At 35.9% G+C, this 18,950-nt stretch overlaps 1 protein-coding gene across 1 annotated transcript in view; it reads right to left on the bottom strand.

Moving 5' to 3' along the window:
* The window catches only part of FREM1 (FRAS1 related extracellular matrix 1), a 168,421-nt gene that overhangs the window by 63,016 nt on the left and 86,455 nt on the right, over window positions 1–18,950 (bottom strand). Inside the window, exons 16-19 of the mRNA XM_033439762.2 lie at window positions 13,982–14,161; window positions 9,967–10,152; window positions 4,502–4,698; window positions 815–1,037 (exon numbers count right to left, since the gene is read on the bottom strand). Of these exons, the coding sequence (XP_033295653.1) occupies window positions 815–1,037; window positions 4,502–4,698; window positions 9,967–10,152; window positions 13,982–14,161 (786 nt within the window). The remainder of the gene's footprint in view (window positions 1–814; window positions 1,038–4,501; window positions 4,699–9,966; window positions 10,153–13,981; window positions 14,162–18,950) is intronic.

Genomic DNA, 18,950 nt, shown 5'->3' with positions numbered 1-18,950 from the left:
AGGCAGGGCAGGAAGGAGAAGGCAAGTAGGCAGTGATTCTAGAGCCAACACACTTTTCTCAAATATTTAAAAGCATTTATATATACATGTTAAATGGGATAAGATCAATTTTTCAGAAAGAGTAATGAAAGAATAATTCAGGCTGCTATTCCAATGTGTCATTTCCTTAAAGGGCAAATTATCTCCTCAGAGAATAATGAGTTATTATATTTGTTCTATATTTGTTTCAAATGTGGATGTTTGGGCAGACAAATCTCTTCAATTTAGTTCCACGATCTCAATAGTTTTAAAAAGAAATTTTTTTTATTATGACATTAAAAGCTTGGGGTAGGGCTTCCCTGGTGGCGCAGTGGTTGAGAGTCCGCCTGCTGATGCAGGGGACACGGGTTCGTGCCCCGGTCCGGGAAGATCCCACATGCCGCAGAGCGGCTGGGCCTGTGAGCCATGGCCGCTGAGCCTGCGCATCTGGAGCCTGTGCTCCGCAACAGGAGAGGCCGCAACAGTGAGAGGCCGCAAAAAAAAGAAAAAAAAAAAAAAAAAGCTTGGGGTAAACTACCAAAAATCACAAATACCATTTTTATTGATGCTCGAAAAGCGAAGGAAAACATATTATTTCCTTTTCAATTACCCACTATCTCTAGCTGGGGCTTCATGCCCTGCATTAATCCAGAGCCCAGAGAAAAACCCTTGAGGGATAATGAATGTAGGTGAATGCCATTTCTTCACTTCCTCTTTCTGTGATTTATTATTATCTTTCCTGGGTTAAATTATTAAATCAACAACAACAAACAAATTGAAATGAAGCGTGATATACCATTCTTGAGAAGTTCCATAGAAAAGTTGTAAACAAGTTCATGCTTCTGGCCAGGGTTGGGTGATTGCTTATACTGAGGCAAGTCTTTGCTAAACTCCCCGTTGATGAGTAGGCCATGACGTGGCTTCTGAGTGACGCTGAACAGCAAGGGGTCCTTGGGAATGTCCCGGTCAACAGCATTAATGATGGAAGAATCCAGCTCTCTCATCTGACCCTCACACACCTAAACAAAAACAGGAAAGTCAGCTGCATGCTAAATAAAACCTGTCTTTCTTTTGGCAAACTGCTCAAAAAATAATTTTAACATATCCTATATAATTTTAAGATACCCATGCAAATTTTCCATAGATGTGTGTGTAATGAGTCCTAAAAAGAAATTGCTGGTTCAACGTGACCTTCGAAGACAAGAACAAATCTATTAATCTTTCTCACATTTTCTTTTGAAGATTTCAAAGCACTTTATTTACATGAAGGACTAAAGGAGAGATACATAGAATCTCATATATATATTTCATAACTCAAAGGTTGGGGGAAAAAGCAACCAAAAGGATGCTTGCTTTCTGGAAGTCACCAGGTATAGACCCTGCCTTCAGATCCTAACCTGTTATTTTAATCTCCTGGACCTTGTTGCTTTCATAATTCTCACGTTTCTGTTTTAGAAATGGCACAAATATCTGCTATGCACACTGGGGGTATTAGGTGTTTTTAACTTTTGTCATTGTAGTAAAACCTTCTATGTTTCAATTACAGTCATCAACAGTTGAGAGGATGCTTCTGGATGCACGATAGAACATATTTTAATTCTGGGTCCCTCATCTCTTCCCAGTCTTCACACCTCTAATCTTCCTGAACGACCCTGCACCCCACTTCAGGTTTCATAATCCTTTAAGCATAAAGAGAACTGAATGTTTTTCATTTCATGTAGGATCTAGTTATTTAAAACCATCAGTACCATTAGTACCACTGACACGGTGCTTAGTCATCTTTATCTTCTTTTTCTCATAGCAAGGGAACAAAGAAGTATTTCTGTTTCCTATTGTGAAATATAGCAAGATCTAAATAATATAAGTGTATAAGTTTAACATGTGCTTATTGGGCATTTGCAGTTCACTGGATGCTGTGGGAATACGAATACTCTAAAGAATCAAAGTCAGATGAGAATGTGACAGCCTGTCCATCAATAACTATAACACAAGGAAGAAAATATCTAGTGCTACTAAATATGGATAAACAAGAAGTGCAAAAGAGTGGAGGAGCCCAGGAATGTCTTCGTGGCTGAGTGGACATTTTAGCTGTGAAGAAGACATACAGTTTAGATTTGTGAAAATGGCCTTTCCCTTCAGCCTCTCTTAAGGACTTTGAAGAGAGCCTTTCTGCAACCACTCTTCCTTGAACGTGCATAAAAAAGTATCATAATATCTGATATTTGGGCTAAAATCATGCTGGTTTTCTTATTAAAAACTGAGATGGCATCATAATTTAATACACAATGATAGAATTAGGCAATCATCTTTGATGATAATTTGCCTTTTTCTCCAAAAACTTTCATAAGGCAACTTAAAAAGATGTTCTAATTATCTGTCTTTATAAAGCTTGGGGCTCCTGGACTCACTGTTATGGCAACCTTTCTTATTTACAAAATGCTAAATTCATGCATAAGATGACTGGGAAATTTTATTGAAAAAATGTGGGACTCTTTTTTGCACATTCAATTGTTTATTGAGATTATAAAAGATAGGTTTAGATCAAGAGACATAAAATACAGAAACTCACTAGTAGACAGCTTTGAAATGGATTATAATAACTTAAACTAAAACCTCAATTTTTTCTTTGCAAGTTGCAGCACAACTTGATGGAAGCCCAGCTAGCTACAAAATAAATACACTTTTTCACAAGAAGGCAAAATAAATATGACTATTTTAAAAAATCACTTGAAGCTTAAAGCCAGCTCTGCCAATAACACATGGGGCTCCATATTTGTTACTCTTCAACAGCTTCTCTAAGGAATGCACAGGAAAAAAAAAAAGCATGATTGCTTTCAGAGAAGAGCAAGAGACAAATTCCCAGTGGCCTAATTATTTCAGAAACCCCAGTCCTAGACAGATACAAGACAATAGAGGTAGGTATAGAAGGAATCATCTGTAATTCTTTTCTCTCTCTCATAATTACTGAAGTGCTCTCTGGAGAAATCCATGTGCCAACAGAAGAGGAAAAGCAGGAACTGGCTCTTAAGTCTCATCCTGAGGTGGCTTTCATATACCATTAAGATTCAGTAGAAAATTAAAATCAAATAAAGACTTTTGCATTTAGAGTTTGATGATTTTTAGTGCAAAATAAGGCAAGATAATGGTTTCAAAATAGATAATATGTGCTTTGGTCAATGTCTGAAAAAAGATGACACACATAACAAGACTAACATGAATGACACCTATTTATTAAGGGTTTTCTATGTGCCTGACCATCATGATTGTCATGGCTACCCTAAACGAAGATTTGATACACGTTTTGCAGACGAGCAAACAGAAACAAAGAGAAATAACTTACCCAGGACCCTACAACTAGTAAACAGCTACACCAGGTCCCTCTTACTCCAAAGCCTGTGCTCATTCATTTAATCAGGATTTGCTATGTGCATGTCTGTTTTAAATAACTGTATAAACATTAGACCTGTTTAAAAAGGATTATATGCTGATATGAAAATATTTACAATATACGTAATTAAGGTTTTTTTTTTTAAGTAGAGAGTAGGGTATAGTACGATCCCTGATTTGTAGGTAAAAACATACAGAAAAATCATATACACACACACATATCACTGGCATGTGCACAAATTATTTCTGTGGAAATTAATTACTAAAACCTCAACTGATGGGGAGTGACTATGGGTAGGGGCTGTTGAAGAGGGAGAATTTCATATTTCACTGTGTATGTTTCTCAATATTCTAACTTATTTAACCATAGATATTTATTATTATTTTTTAAGACAACAGTTGTTGTCTCAGCAGTGATATGCTGGGCAATTTTAAGTATATGTCTGAATTTTTAAATAAAACTAACAAATATTATTATATAATATAAAGACATTTTCAAACTGCATAAAAATAATGGTCCAAATTGTATTTTTTCATTTCATATATCTTTATAAATAGCTGTATAAAAAAAAATGCCTGTGATTCACGAATTAAGAGCCCTTGCTATTATAGCACTGGTTAAGAGGGCACTCTGTGGAATCAGAGCACCTGGGTGCAAATCCCCTACTTGCTACTTACTTCCAAGCTCTGTGATCTTGGGCCACTAACTTAACCTCTTAAGCCTCAGTTTTTGCAGTTATTAAATGGCAATAATAATGCCATCACTCTAAAAGTCTACTGCAAGGATTCAATATGAATACATGTAAAGGGTTTGGAATAGTACCTACAGCCTAGTAAGTACTACATTCTCTATATATGCAACTATAATTGTAACCATGCAATTGTTATATGTTAGCAGTTATTATTATCATTATCAACATCACTATTATTAGAAAAATACTTTTCAAGTGATTGCATTACATAACAGGTTACTGCCTTCTCTACTTCTCATCAACTTAAAGTGTTAAGTGCACATAGACTAATGTAAATGGGCTAGGTGAAAATAAAAATTAGAAAATGATAAAAGAGAAATTGAAAATTCTGATATCTTTCTTACAGTAACATTCTGCACTATAAAATCAGGAGCTTCATCATTTGTGGGGTTGATTATAATGTAAAATGGTATCTCCAAGGAGCGTCGTTTCCCATCAGTGACATACACCATGAACTGGTCGGCTGTTGGTTCCATCCTCAGATGCCTGGACTGCACATAGTTAATGTGTAAAGCCTTCATGTCTTTCCACTGAAACGAAGCTAGAGCACACCAAGATGGAGCACATAAATAAGAAAAACGTTTTTTTCCAAGTTACTTGTCCTTAATCCTTAATCCGATAGCCTATTTCTCAGCAGAGGAAATAAGAGGTCATAGCAGTCGACCTAACAATCAGCTTCAGGGGCTGCTATAATCACTATACCCATCAACATAAAAACAGATATCCATAAATTATAAGGAACAATTAAAATTTTCATGGAGAACGGAAGGGCAATAACTGCTAACTAGGATTATAGGGACTTCATGACCATTCTTTATACACTTGGAATGAATGTCAGAGAGACTTTCCTTCCCTTGATTAAAACCAGTGTTCCTGTGTGAGCAGTTCTTGTCATGCTTGAACAAGAAAGGAACCATCTCTTTCATATAAAGGCAAAACAAGAGTCCATCAATCATCTGCCTACTTGACTACATATCAACTGGTAGGAATGAATGGAATTAACTGACCTGTTATTTTGGTATTCTGACATTGCCTTAAATCAAAAGATAAAAATGCTCTGTGTTGTGTATGAGTCACAGGAGAAACTGCATAAACTTTAATGCAATTAATCTTTCTTTCTTCCGACTTTATTGAGACATAATGCACATATCATTGTGTGAGTTTAAGGTGTATGACGTGTTGATTTGAAAATTCTATACCACAAAGCGTTTATCACAATAAGGTTAATTAACATATCATTCACCTCATATAACTACTATTTTGCTGTTGTTGATATGATGAGAACATCAAAGCTCTACTCTAAAAGCAACTTTCAAGTGTATAATAAGTATTGTTAATTATAGTCATCATGCTATACCTTAGATACCCAGAATTTATTCATTTTATAACTGAAAGTTTGTAGCCTTCAACCAGCATCTCCTGCAACTCCTCACCCTTACCCTCAGCACCTGGCAACCACTATTCTACTCTCTGTTTCTATGAGTTCAATATTTTTAGATTCCACATATAAGTGAGACCGTACAGTATTGGTCTTTATCTGTCTGATGAATTTCACTTACTATAATGCTCTCAGAGGTCCATCCATGTTGTTGCAAATGGCAGCATTTCTTTCTTTTTCATGGCTGAATAATATCCTAATGTATGTATGTGTGTGTGTGTGTGTGTGTGTGTGTGTGTATATATATATATATATATATACACCACATTTTCTTTGTCCATTCATCCATCAATGGACATTTAGGTTGTTTCCATATGTTAGCTATTATGAATAATCCTGTAATGAATATGGGAGTGCAGATATGTCTTTGATATCCTGTTTTCATTCTCTTTGGATATACACCCAGAAGTGGAATTGCTGAATCATACGGAAGTTCTATTTTTAATTTTTTGAGTAACTTCCATAGTGATTGTACCAATTTACATTCCCAACTAACGGTGCACCAGAGTTCCCTTTTCTCCACATCCTCGCCAGTATTTGTTATCTCTTACCATTTTGATAATAGCCATTCTAACAGGTGGGAGATGATATATCATTGTGGTTTTAACTGGCATTTCCCTGATGATTAGGGATGATGAACACCTTTCCATGTACCTGTTCCACCATTTGTACATCTTCTCCAGAAAAATGTTTACTCAAGTCCTCTACCCATTTTTCAATCAGATTGTTTGGGCTTTTTGTATTGAGTTGTATGAGTAATTTATATATATTAGATATTAATCTCCTAACAGATATATGGTTTGCAAATATTTTCTCCCTTTCTATAGGTACCTTTTTCATTTTGTTGATTGTTTCTCTTTCTGTGCAGAAGCATTTTAGTTTAATGTAGTCCCACTTGTTGATTTTTGCTTTTTTGCCATTGCTTTTGGTGTCAAATTCAAAAAATCATCATCAAGACCCATGTCAAGGAGCTTACTGCCTATGTTGTCTTCTAGGAGTTTTATGGTTTCATATCTTACGTTCAAGTCTTTAATCCATTTTGAGCTAATTTTTGTTGTGTCATAAGATAGTAGTCCAGTTTTATTCTTTTGCCTGTGGCTGTCCATTTTTCCCGACACCACTTCTCAAAGAGACTGTGCTTTGCCCATTGTATATTCTTGGCTCCTTCATTAAAAAGTAATTGACCATATATGCATTGGTTTATTTCTAGGCTCTCTATTCTGTTCTATTGATCTATGTGTTTGTTTTTATGCTAATACCATACTGCTTTGATTACGATAGTTTTGTAATAATAGCTTGGAATCAGGAGGTGTGATGCCTCCAGCTTTGTTCTTTCTCAAGATGGCTTTGGCTATCTGAGGTCTTTTGTGGTTCCATACAAATTTTAGGATTGTTTGTTCTATTTCTGTAAAAAATGCCATTGGGATTTTGATAGGGATTGCACTGAATCTATAGATAGCTTTGGGTGGTATGGACATTTTAACAATATTAACTCTTTCAATCCATGAACATGGGATGTCTTTCCATTTGTGTCTTCTTCAGTGTCTTTCATCAAGACATCAATTCTATGTCTTATGGTTCTTGGCATATAAATCTTTCACTTCCTTGGTTAAAATTATTCCTAAATATTTTATTGTTTCTGATGCTATTATAAATGAGATTGTTTTCTCTATTTCTTTTTCGGATAGCTTATTGTTCATGTATAGGAATACAACTGATGTTTGTATGTTGATTTTGTACCCTGAAACTTACTGAATTTGTTGATTAGTTCTAACAGTTTTTGGTGAAGTCTTTAGGAATTTCTATATATCATATCATCAGCAAACAGAAACATTTTACTTCTTCCTTTCTGACTTGACACCCTTTATTTCTTTTTCTTGCCTAATTGCTCTATGACTTTCAGTACTATACTGAATAGACATAATGAGGGTGGGCACCTCTGTCTTGTTCCTTATCTTAGAGGGAAAATTTTCAACCTTTCACTGTTGACTATGATGCCAGCTGTGGGTTCTGCATACACAGGCCTTATTATGTTGAGGTATGTTCCTTCTATACACAATTTGTTGAGAGTTTTTAATCTTAAAAGGATGTAGAAATTTGTTAAATGTTTGTTTCTGCACCTATAGAGATGATCATAGGATTTTTGTCTTTCATTCTATCAATGTGGTGTATCACATTTATTGATTTGCATATGCTGAACTACCCTTGCATCACAGATATAAATCCCACTTGATCATGGTGTGTGATCCTTTTAATGTGCTGTTGAATTCAGTTTGTTATTGCTTTGTGGAGAATTTTTGCATCTATATTCATCAAAGATATTGATTTGTAGTTTTCTTTTCTTGTAGTATCTTTATCTGTCTTTGGTATCAGGGTAATGCTAGCCTTGTAAAATGAGTTTGGAAGCGTTCCCTCCTCTTCCTTTTTTTTGGAAGAGTTTGAGAACAATGAGTGCTAACTCTTCTTTAAATGTTTGGTAGAAATCACCTGTGAAGCCATCTGATCTTGGGCTTTTCTTACTTGGGAGGTTTTGGATTACTGATTAAATCTATTTACTGATTATTGGTCTGTTCAGATTTTTAATTTCTTCATGATCCAGACTTGGTAAGTTTTATGTTCCTATGTTGTCCAATTTGTTGGTGTATAATTGTTCAGAGTAGTCTCTTATGATCCTCTGTATTAGTTGTAATGTTTCCTCCTTCATTTCAGCTTTTATTTATTTGAGTTCTCTTTTCTTCTTGTTAAGTCTAGCTAAAAGTTTGCCAATTTCATTTATCTTTTAAAAAATCAATTCAGTTTCATTAATCTCTTCTATTTTTCTGTTCTCTGTTTCTGCTCTGGTCTTTGTTATCACCTTCTTTCTGCTAAACCTGGGCTTAGTTTGTTTTTGTTTTTCTAGTTCTAGTTGATTTACTTTTTTAATGTAGCATTTATCACTATAAAATTTTCCTCTTAGCACTGCTTTTGCTGCATCCCATATATTTTAGTGTGTTGTGTTTCCATTTTTATTTAAGATTTTTAAATTTCTTTTTTAAATTTAATCTTTGACCCATTGGTTGTTCAGAAGTGTGTTGCTTAATTTTCACATATTTGTGAATTTTCTAGTTACCTCCTGTTATTGATTTTAATTTCATACCATTGCGGTCAAAAAAGATACTTGGTACAATTTCAATCTTTTTAAATTGCTAAGACTTGTTTGTTGACTCATCACATGATCTATCCTGGAGAATGTTTCATGTGCACTTGAGAAGAATGTTTATTCTGCTTTTGTTGGATGGAACGTATGTATATGTCTGTTAAGTTCATTTGGTCTAACACATAGTTCAAGTCTAATGTTTCCTTATTGATTTTCCATCTGGATGATCTATCCATTGTTGAAATTGGGGTACTGAGGTCCCTACTATTATTGTATTGTTGTGTATTATCCTCTTCAAATCTATTAGTATTTGCTTCATATATTTAGGTGCTCCAATGTTGTGTGCATATACATTTACAGCTATTATATCCTCTTGATGAATTAAGACTTTCTCATTATGTAATGACCTTCTTTGTCTCTTGTTACAGTTTTGACTTAAAGTCTCTTTTGTCTATTATAAGTATATCTACCCTTGCTCTCTTTTGGTTTCCATTTGCATGGAATATCTTTTTCCTTCCCTTCATTTTAAGCCTATGTATGTCCTTGAAGCTGAAGTGAGTTTCTTGTAGGCAGCATGTAGTTGGGTCTTTTATTTTTCTATCCATTCAGTCACTCTATTAATGCAATTAATCTTAAACCCAGATTCTCTCATATTTAAGATAGATGTACCCCAAAAGGTGCTTAGAGAATAACTCTAAAGTGGTGCCTTTGGACAACTGTGTTTTTGGTGTCTGTTTTTGTTTTGGTTGTTTTCTTTTTGCCTGAAATACCAGAGATATTTCAGTATCTGAGAGGCATTTTGGTTTCAAAATTAATGTCATTACCTTCAACATTTCCATGGTATGTTTCCTAATCTTTTCTGCCCATATCTTTTAAAAGTGTTAAAAAAAACTGTGAGAATGAGACCAGTGAGCTCCACCAGATTTATTCTATCACAGAATTCTGTGTTGCTATCAGGACCTTTAAAAACATTATTTCTTCAGTATTTATTCTTATAGTTTTCATAAGTGAAATGTCCATTTATTTTGAAGTAAACTCCCATACATGGGGAAATTTTAAATGAAAAATTAGAACGAAAAACAATAATACTCAAAAGTATTGGTAATAATAATAATTCCTTGAGTATATACAGTACTTTGAACATTTCTGAAGTCCTAACCCAGTTATTAAACATGATCTAACCAATCAGTCACAAACATAGGCTAATTATTGCTGGACACAAAGCCATGACTTACCTATGCTGATGCCCATATTGCTTTTTTCAAAACCAGCAGAAGGTAGTGTGTTTTCAAGGTAGCCGAACTGGGGAGGAGCAACCAAAACAAATTCCAAGTCATCTGCTGCAGTGTCGGCATCAGTGGCAGACAAATGGTTAACAGTAAGGGCTGCTGAGAAACCCTCATCTACAAAGAACATGGTACCTGCATACAAATAATAACACAACTGTGACTTAGCGTGAAATCCTCTAATCAGAATAGTGAGAACAAAAGGGAGTGATTGAAATTCCAATTCATAGAAGCATCCTACATGCAAATATACTTCCATGGGAGATATTCATTTCCTTTGGCATAATTCTCCTTACAGTGAATATATTCAGGGGTAATGGGGGGAATTTAATTTGACTTAGCGGAATTATATTTTTTTCTTGTATAAGCAAGCCAGACAATAATAGAAAGAGAGCAGAAATACTAAATGCTTCAGTACAGCCCTTTAGTCACTCTCAAGGAACTCTGATTTCCCTTGTGTCTACAGAAGTGACAAATGAAACTAAGAATTGCCAAACTGTTTTAATGATAAGTCACTAAATGTGGTCTATGTACTCCTCAAGATCAGCTGTTGCCTCTGTTTGTCAGAGCATTAATTGCCTGAGAACTATTATGAATTGCTCATAATGAACATTTTTTCATGCCTTGGTGCTTAATTATTCTGCAGGGATAATGCTTCCTCCCCAGAACATTGCTTAGGAGATACTTTGCAAATTACAATAACATTCATACATATGTTTGCATTTTTTTTTGAGACACAGAACATATACACAATGCCTATGAAGAGATGACTTTCTAAAAAGCAAATAAGGTCAAGTATATATAAATGGTCTCGTTAATATACTCATTCAATTCTAATAGAAATTATGGATAAAATAAATTATTGGCTCTCCAGCAGGCAAATGATATTTTCCCACGTGAAATAAAACCAGAATATCTGAGGATTGCAATGTTGTCTTCATTCCCAAGTGTGTGCACACACACACAGATACACACACACACACACAGACACACACACACTTGCATTCTCTCTCCACGGATTTATCTAAATATTGTTCTAACATCTTTATTGGAGTATAATTGCTTTACAATCGTGTGTTAGTTTCTGTGGTACAACAAAGTGAATCAGCTATACATATACATATATCCCCGGATCCCCTCCCTCTGTGTCTCCCTCCCACCCTCCCTATCGCACCCCTCTAAGTGGTCACAAAGCACTGAGCTGATCTCCCTGTGCTATCTAGCTGCTTCCCACTAGCTATCTATTTTGTCTGATATTAGAATTGCTACACCAGCTTTCTTTTGATTTCCATTTGCATAGAATAACTTTTTCCATCCCCTCACTTTCAGTCTGTATGTGTCCCTAGGTCTGAAGTGGGTCTCTTGTAGACAGCATTTATATGGGACTTGTTTTTGTATCCATTCAGCCAGTCTATGTCTTTTGGTTGGAGCATTTAACCCATTTACATTTAAGGTAATTATCGATATGTATGTTCCTATTGCCATTTTCTTAATTTTTGGGGGTTCGTTATAGTACGTCTTTTCCTTCTCTTGTACTTCCTGCCTAGAGAAGTTCCTTTAGCACTTGTTGTAAAGCTGGTTTGGTGGTGCTGAATTCTCTTAGCTTTTGCTTGTCTGTAAAGGTTTTAATTTCTCCATGAAATCTGAATGAGATCCTTGCTGGGTAGAGTAATCTTTGTTGTAGGTTTTTCTCTTTCATCACTTTAAATATGTCCTGTCACTCCCTTCTGGCTTGCAGAGTTTCTGCTGAAAGATCAGCTGTTAACCTTATGGGGATTCCCTTGTATGTTATTTGTTGCTTTTCCCTTGATGCTTTTAATATTTTTTTCTTTGTATTTAATTTTTGATAGTTTGATTAATATGTCTCTTGACATGTTTCTCCTTGGATTTATCCTGTATGGGACTCTCTGTGCTTCCTGGACTTGATTGACTATTTCCTTTCCCATATTAGGGAAGTTTTCTACTATAATCTCTTCAAATATTTTCTGACCCTTTTTTTTTCTCTTCTTCTTCTGGGACCCCTATAATTCGAATGTTTGTGCATTTAATGTTTTCCCAGAGGTCTCTGAGACTGTCCTCAATTCTTTTCATTCTTTTTTCTTTATTCTGCTCTGCGGTAGTTATTTCCACTATTTTATTTTCCAGGTCACGTATCTGTTCTTACGCCTCAGTTATTCTGCTATTGATTCCTTCCAGAGAATTTTTACTTTCATTTATTGTGTTGTTCATCATTGTTTGTTTGCTCTTTAGTTCTTCTAGGTCCTTGTGAAACGTTTCTTGTATTTTCTCCATTCTATTTCCTAGATTTTCGATATCTTTACTATCATTATTCTGAATTCTTTTTCAGGTAGATTGCCTATTTCTTCCTCATTTGTTTGGTCCGGTGGGTTTTTACCTTGCTCCTTCATTTGCTGTGTGTTCTCTGTCTCCTCTTTTTACTTAACTTACTTTGTTTGGGGTCTCCTTTTCGCAGGCTGCAGGTTCGTAATTCCCGTTGCTTTTGGTGTCTGCTCCTGGTGGCTAAGGTTGGTTCAGTGGGTTGTGTAGGCTTCCTGGTAGAGAGGACTGGTGCCTGTGTTCTGGTGGATGATAGTGGATCTTGTCTTTCTGGTGGGCAGGAACGCATCCGGTGGTGTGTTTTTGGGTGTCTGTGACCTTATTATGATGTTAGGCAGCCCCTCTGCTAATGGGTGGGGTTGTGTTCCTGTCTTGCTAGTTGTTTGGCATGGTGTATCCAGCACTGTAGCTTGCTGGTGTTGAGTGGAACTAGGTCTTAGCATTGAGATGGAGATGTTTGGGAGGGCTTTCACCATTTGATAGTACATGGAGCCAGGAGGTCTCTGGTGGACCATTGTCCTGAACTCAGCTCTCCCACCTCAGAGGCTCAGGCCTGACACCTGGCCAGAGCACCAAGACCCTGTTAGCCACAAGGCTCAGAAGAAAAGGGACCAAAAAAAAAAAAAAAAAAAAGAAAATAATAAAATAAAAAATATTATTAAAAATTAAAAAAATAAAAAAGTAATAAAAAGAATGAAGAGAGCACCCAAATCTAAAAACAAATCCACCAATGATAACAAGTGCTAAAAACTATGCAAAAAAAAAAAAAAAAACAAAAAAAAACAGACAGACAGAACCTAGGACAAATGGTAAAAGCAAAGCTATAGAGACAAAAGCTATAGAGACAAAATCACAGAAAGAAGCATACACATACACACTCACAAAAACAGAAAAAGGAAAAAATATATATATGTATATATATATATATATATATAAGAGGGAAAGAGCAACCAAATCAATAAACAAATCTACCAATGATAATAAGCTCTAAATACTTAACTAAGATAAACATAAAACCAGAAACAAATCAGATGCAGAAAGCAAACCCCAAGTCTACAGTTGCTCCCAACATCCACTGCCTCAATTTTGGGATGATTTGTTGTCTGTTCAGGTATTCCACAGATGCAGGGTACATCAAGTTGGTTGTGGAGATTTAATCCGCTGCTCCTGAGGCTGCTGGGAGAGATTTCCCTTTCTCTTCTTTGTTCTCACAGCTCCCAGGGGCTCAGCTTTGGATTTGGCCCTGCCTCTGTGTGTAGGTCGCCTGAGGGCATCTTTTGGGAAGTCTGAGTTCTTCTGCCAGCATTCAGTAGGTTTTCTATAGGAGTTGTTCCACATGTAGATGTATTCCCGAAGTATTTGTGGGGAGGAAGGTGATCTCCACGTCTTATTCCTCCACCATCTTGAAGGTCCCTCAGATTTATCTAAATTTTTAAACAAGTAAATTCTTTTGCCTTGTAATCTTTCATAGATCAGGGGGTTTCCACAAATTTGTACTGAGGCAATTATTGGAAGCAATTCTGTATGGTGGTTTTCTATTTTGACTATATGTAAAGTGCATCATTTCACTGGACCATGGGTATGACACTAGGTGAAATAATAGAACTTTAAAAGAAAAAATTGTCACCTATTGAAATTGAAGGTGATTGGTTGTCCACCGGATACACTGTGATGTTGAGATCATACACTGGAAAGGACTCATGACGAGGAACAGATGGATGAGGTCCATTCACAAAAGGGCCAGCTTCTGTGTCCGAAACTACCAACGTTATGGTGTCAAAACAAGGCACCAGGCCAATCTCACCACCTGGAAGACAAAACTAGAGTTTAAGCCTGACTTTTAAAAATATAGAATACCAAGATGAAACCCACTCACACTTGCTCTACAAGCATAAAATGGCAAGGGAAGGAACTTATGTGGTTAAAAGGTAAAACTCAATTTTATCTATGCAATTAAATAGAGTCATAAAAATAACACAAAAATGCTTGCCCATCTGTTGCCTCTGGTGAAATCCCTGCCAGCCATCTATCACCATATGGAGGGGCAAAACAGGGCTAACAAGGGTCTGACAGTTCATAAATGAATAAGGGATAGACACGAAGCTTGACTCGTGATGGCTTTACTCTTCTCTCATAATTATTAGTGTTAGGACCAACCTCAGGGAGAACAGAAGGCACCCTTTTCCCTCTGGTAATTGTCTTCCCATTTGCATTAACCACCTTAAATGAACAACCATTCACTACAGAAGAAGCAGAATAGGTGAAATACAGATACAATCCACATTTTTGTGATTTGTTTCAGTATTTTCCTCATTACGTAATAGCCAAGATGTTAGCAAAATAGCAACAGCACCTGGAAAAGAAGTGGCATTTATTTTCATTTTCTGTTTACTCTTTAGAGCTTACAGCTATGGGATTCAAAATGGCCCCAACTTAGGCAATGAGAGGAGGAAGGAAGAAAATGTCAGGGCTAGATAGTTTACCAGTAAACAGAACAATCTGCTCTTGGATTACTAACTAACAGCACAGAGGTGGGAATGCTTGCTGTCCAGGGGACAGGAAAGTTCTGCAGATATGCTTTTGATAATTCTCAGGCATCACTCTGAAAGTGCCAAGAGGGAAGCAATTATGTTTGAAGTTTTGATGAGTCTAGGACACGAAAGATCAGGGATGTCATCTCTTTTCACAAGACACATTGGTTAAATCTACAGAGCATTGTGTTTGGCATTATTCTACCTGTTTGAAAAAAATGACAAGGAAAAGCTCGAGATGATATTATTAAGCAACCAAATGATTAAAGGATGAGATAACTGGATTTATTTTTAAAAAACAGTGAAGTTGAGACAACTAAAATTAAACAATCTGCCTTCAACTTCAGGAAAATTAAAAAAAAAAGACACCTCTCATCTATTCATAATTATAAAAAACAAATTGGCATAAAGTTTGTTTATTCATCATTCACTTGATAAATATATACTTAATGCCTGTTATATGAAAATTAGTGTTCTGGGTGCCTCAGCAGAGAAAAAGGCAGACGTGTTGAAAACGTCAAAAGACAGTTCAAAAGAATGTCAAATGTCCAAAGACCTACTATGTGTCAGGAGCTGACACAGTCTAATGGTAGAGAAAGAAATGCAGTTCAGTTAGAACATCACAGATACGTGTATGTATTAAGTGGAACCATATGAAATTGCTACTATTAAGCCATTTTTTACCTATTAAATGGAAAATTCATCTGTCTCAGCCTGATTATGTACCAGGTGCTGAGGGTGAACGAGGATGAGAATATTGGCTGATGATGGCATAGGGGGCAAGGCACACACACCAGAGAAAGTCAGAGAAGTCTTTTCAGATGGCCTTGCTGGCTTTGTACTGAGCATTAAAGGATGAGTAGTTTATAAAGCAGATAAGGCAGAGAATTGGGAGATGAGGAGAGACGACGTGTAGGGAGAGGGAGCTGGAAGAGAAGTAGAAAAATCTAGGAAATGAAAACAGCTTAATCAAAAAAGCAAACATAGTACATTCAATAACTGTAATTTCAATATAATGGAAGCATAGGATACATTTACAGAAAGAGCTGGAAAATTTGGCTGAGGGTTAAACACTAAAAAGGCTACAGCATTGGTGGAAGAATTCTTTACCTTGAAATGAAATACAGTCTAAAGATATAATTTATACTTAAAATAGTTAACTGTACTGCTATTTGAAAGAAAACTTTTGAATGACCTCATATATAATGCTTGGAGAATAGAAAATTAATAATGTAATTTTATATCATAAAATATTATTCAATTAGTAAAACGTGTTTACAATAACTATATAAAATTTACTAAATATTTTAATAAACATTTTTAGGTGATTATCTAAATGAATAAAGGAATCTACAAAACTGCACATATAACATGATTGCAATTATGTTAAAAATTATGATTATAAAAACGAAAATACTGTAACACTGAAATGTTAACAGTGATTCTCTTTGAAAGGTAAATAAGGTAATTTTTTCAAAACTTCGTTATATTTTTTCATGTTCTCTGCAATGAGCGTGTACTGTTTTCATAATCGTAGAAATAAGAAAATAAATCAATCGATGAAGTAAAATAATGGTGACACAATTGTTCTCTGGTGATCTTTATAACCAATGTATGGAGGAAAGAGCGGGGCCACTGAAATTTTAGATCCTATAGTACTGAAGTTCTCTTTACTCATCCTAGAAGAGCACTAAATTACTACCAACTGAGTAACTGAGTGAACATTACCAGAAAACATAACATTCAAATAACCAAACACCTTTTTGAATACAGTATTTCTATTAATTAACTTATTTATTTTAACATCTTTATTGGAGTATAATTGCTTTATAATGTTGTGTCAGTTTCTGCTGTACAACACAGTGAATCAGCTATATGCATACGTATATCCCCTCCCTCTTCCATCTCCCTCCCAACCTCCTTATCCCACCCCTCTAGGTGACCACAAAGCACTGAGCTGATCTCCCTGTGCCATGCAGTTGCTGCTCACTAGCTATGTTTTTGGTAGTGTGTATATCAGTGCTACTCTCTCACTTCGTCCCAGCTTACCCTTCTCCCTCCCCATGTCCTCAAGTCCATTCTCTACAACTGCGTCTTTATCCCTGTCCTGCCCTAGGTTCCTCTGAACATTTTTTTTTTTTTATTCCATATATATGTGTTAGCATACAGTATTTGCTTTTTTCTTTCTGACTTACTTCACTGTATGACAGACTCTAGGTCCATTCACTCACCACAAATAACTCAATTTCATTTCTTTTTATGGCTGAGTAATATTCCATCGTATATATGTGCCACATTTTCTTTATCCATTCATCTGTCAATGGACACTTAGGTTGCTTCCATGTGCTGGCTATTGTAAAGAGTGCTGCAATGAACATTTTGGTACATGACTCTTTTTGAATTATGGTGTTCTCAGGGTATATGCCCAGTAGTGGGATTGCTGGGTCATATGGTGGTTCTGTTTTTAGTTTCTTAAGGAACCTCCATACCGTTCTCCATGGCTGTAGCAATTTACATTCCCACCAACAGTGCAAGAGGGTTCCCCTTTCTCCACACCCTCTCCACCATTTATTGTTTATAAATTTTTTGATAATGGCCATTCTGACTGGTGTGAGGTGATACCTCATTGTAGTTTTGATTTGCAGTTCTCTAATAATTAGTGATGTTGAGCAGCTTTTCATGTGCTTCTTGGCCATCTGTATGTCTTCTTTGCAGAAATGTCTATTTAGGTCTTCTGCCCATTTTTGGATTGGGTTGTTTGTTTCTTTAATATTGAGCTGCATGAGCTGTTTATATATTTTGGAGATTAATCCTTTGTCTGTTGATTCGTTTGCAAATATTTTCTCCCATTCTGAGGGTTGTCTTTTGGTCTTGTTTATGGTTTCCTTTGGTGTGCAAAAGCTTTGAAGTTTCATTAGGTCCCATTTGTTTATTTTTGTTTTTATTTCCATTTCTCTAGGAGGTGGGTCAAAAAGGATCTTGCTGTGATTTTCATAGAGTGTTCTGCCTATGTTTTCCTCTAAGGGTTTGATAGTGTCTGGCCTGACTTTTAGGTCTTTAATACATTTTGAGTTTATTTTTGTGTATGGTGTTAGGGAGTGTTCTAATTTCATTCTCTTACATGTAGCTCTCCAGTTTTCCCAGCACCACTTATTGAAGAGACTGTCTTTTCTCCATTGTATATCTTTGCCTCCTTGGTCATAGATTAGTTGACCATAGGTGCGTGGGTTTATCTCTGGGCTTTCTATCCTATTCCATTGATCTGTATTTCTGTTTTTGTGCCAGTACCATACTGTCTTGATTACTGTAGCTTTGCAGTACAGTCTGAAGTCAGGGAGCCTGATTCCTCCAGCTCCGTTTTTCTTTCTCAAGATTGCTTTGGCTGTTCGGGGTCTTTTGTGTTTCCATACAAATTGTGAAATTTTTGTTCTAGTTCTGTGAAAAATGTCATTGGTAGTTTGAAAGGGATTGCACTGATCCTGTAGATTGCTTTGGGTAATAGAGTCATTTTCACAATGTTGATTCTTCCAATCCAAGAATATGGTATATCTCTCCACTGTTTGTATCATCTTTAATTTCTTTCATCAGTGTCTGATAGTTTTCTGCATACAGGTCTTCTGTCTCCTTAGGTAGGTTTATTCCTAGGTATTTTATTCTTTTTGTTGTAATGGTCAATGGGAGTGTCCTTAATTTCTCTTTCAGATTTTTCATCATTAGTTTATAGGAATGCAAGAGATTTCTGTGCATTAATTTTGTATCCTGCTACTTTACCAAATTCATTGATTAGCTCTAGTAGTTTTCTAGTAGCATCTTTAGGATCCTCTATGTATAGTATCATGTCATCTGCAAACAGTGACAGTTTTACTTCTTCCTTTCCAATTTGGATTCCTTTTATTTCTTTTTCTTCTCTTATTGCTGTGACCAAAACTATGTTGAATAATAGTCGTGAGAGTGCGCAACCTTGTCTTGTTCCTGATCTTAGTGGAAATCTTTTCAGTTTTTCACCACTGAGAACGATGTTGGCTGTGGGTTTGTCATATATGGCCTTTATTATGTTGAGGTAGG

Source organism: Orcinus orca, chromosome 6 (assembly GCF_937001465.1).
Source record: "Orcinus orca chromosome 6, mOrcOrc1.1, whole genome shotgun sequence".
NCBI lineage: Eukaryota > Metazoa > Chordata > Mammalia > Artiodactyla > Delphinidae > Orcinus > Orcinus orca.
Note: the sequence above shows the minus strand (reverse complement) of the source record. Positions and strands in the feature narration are given on the sequence as shown.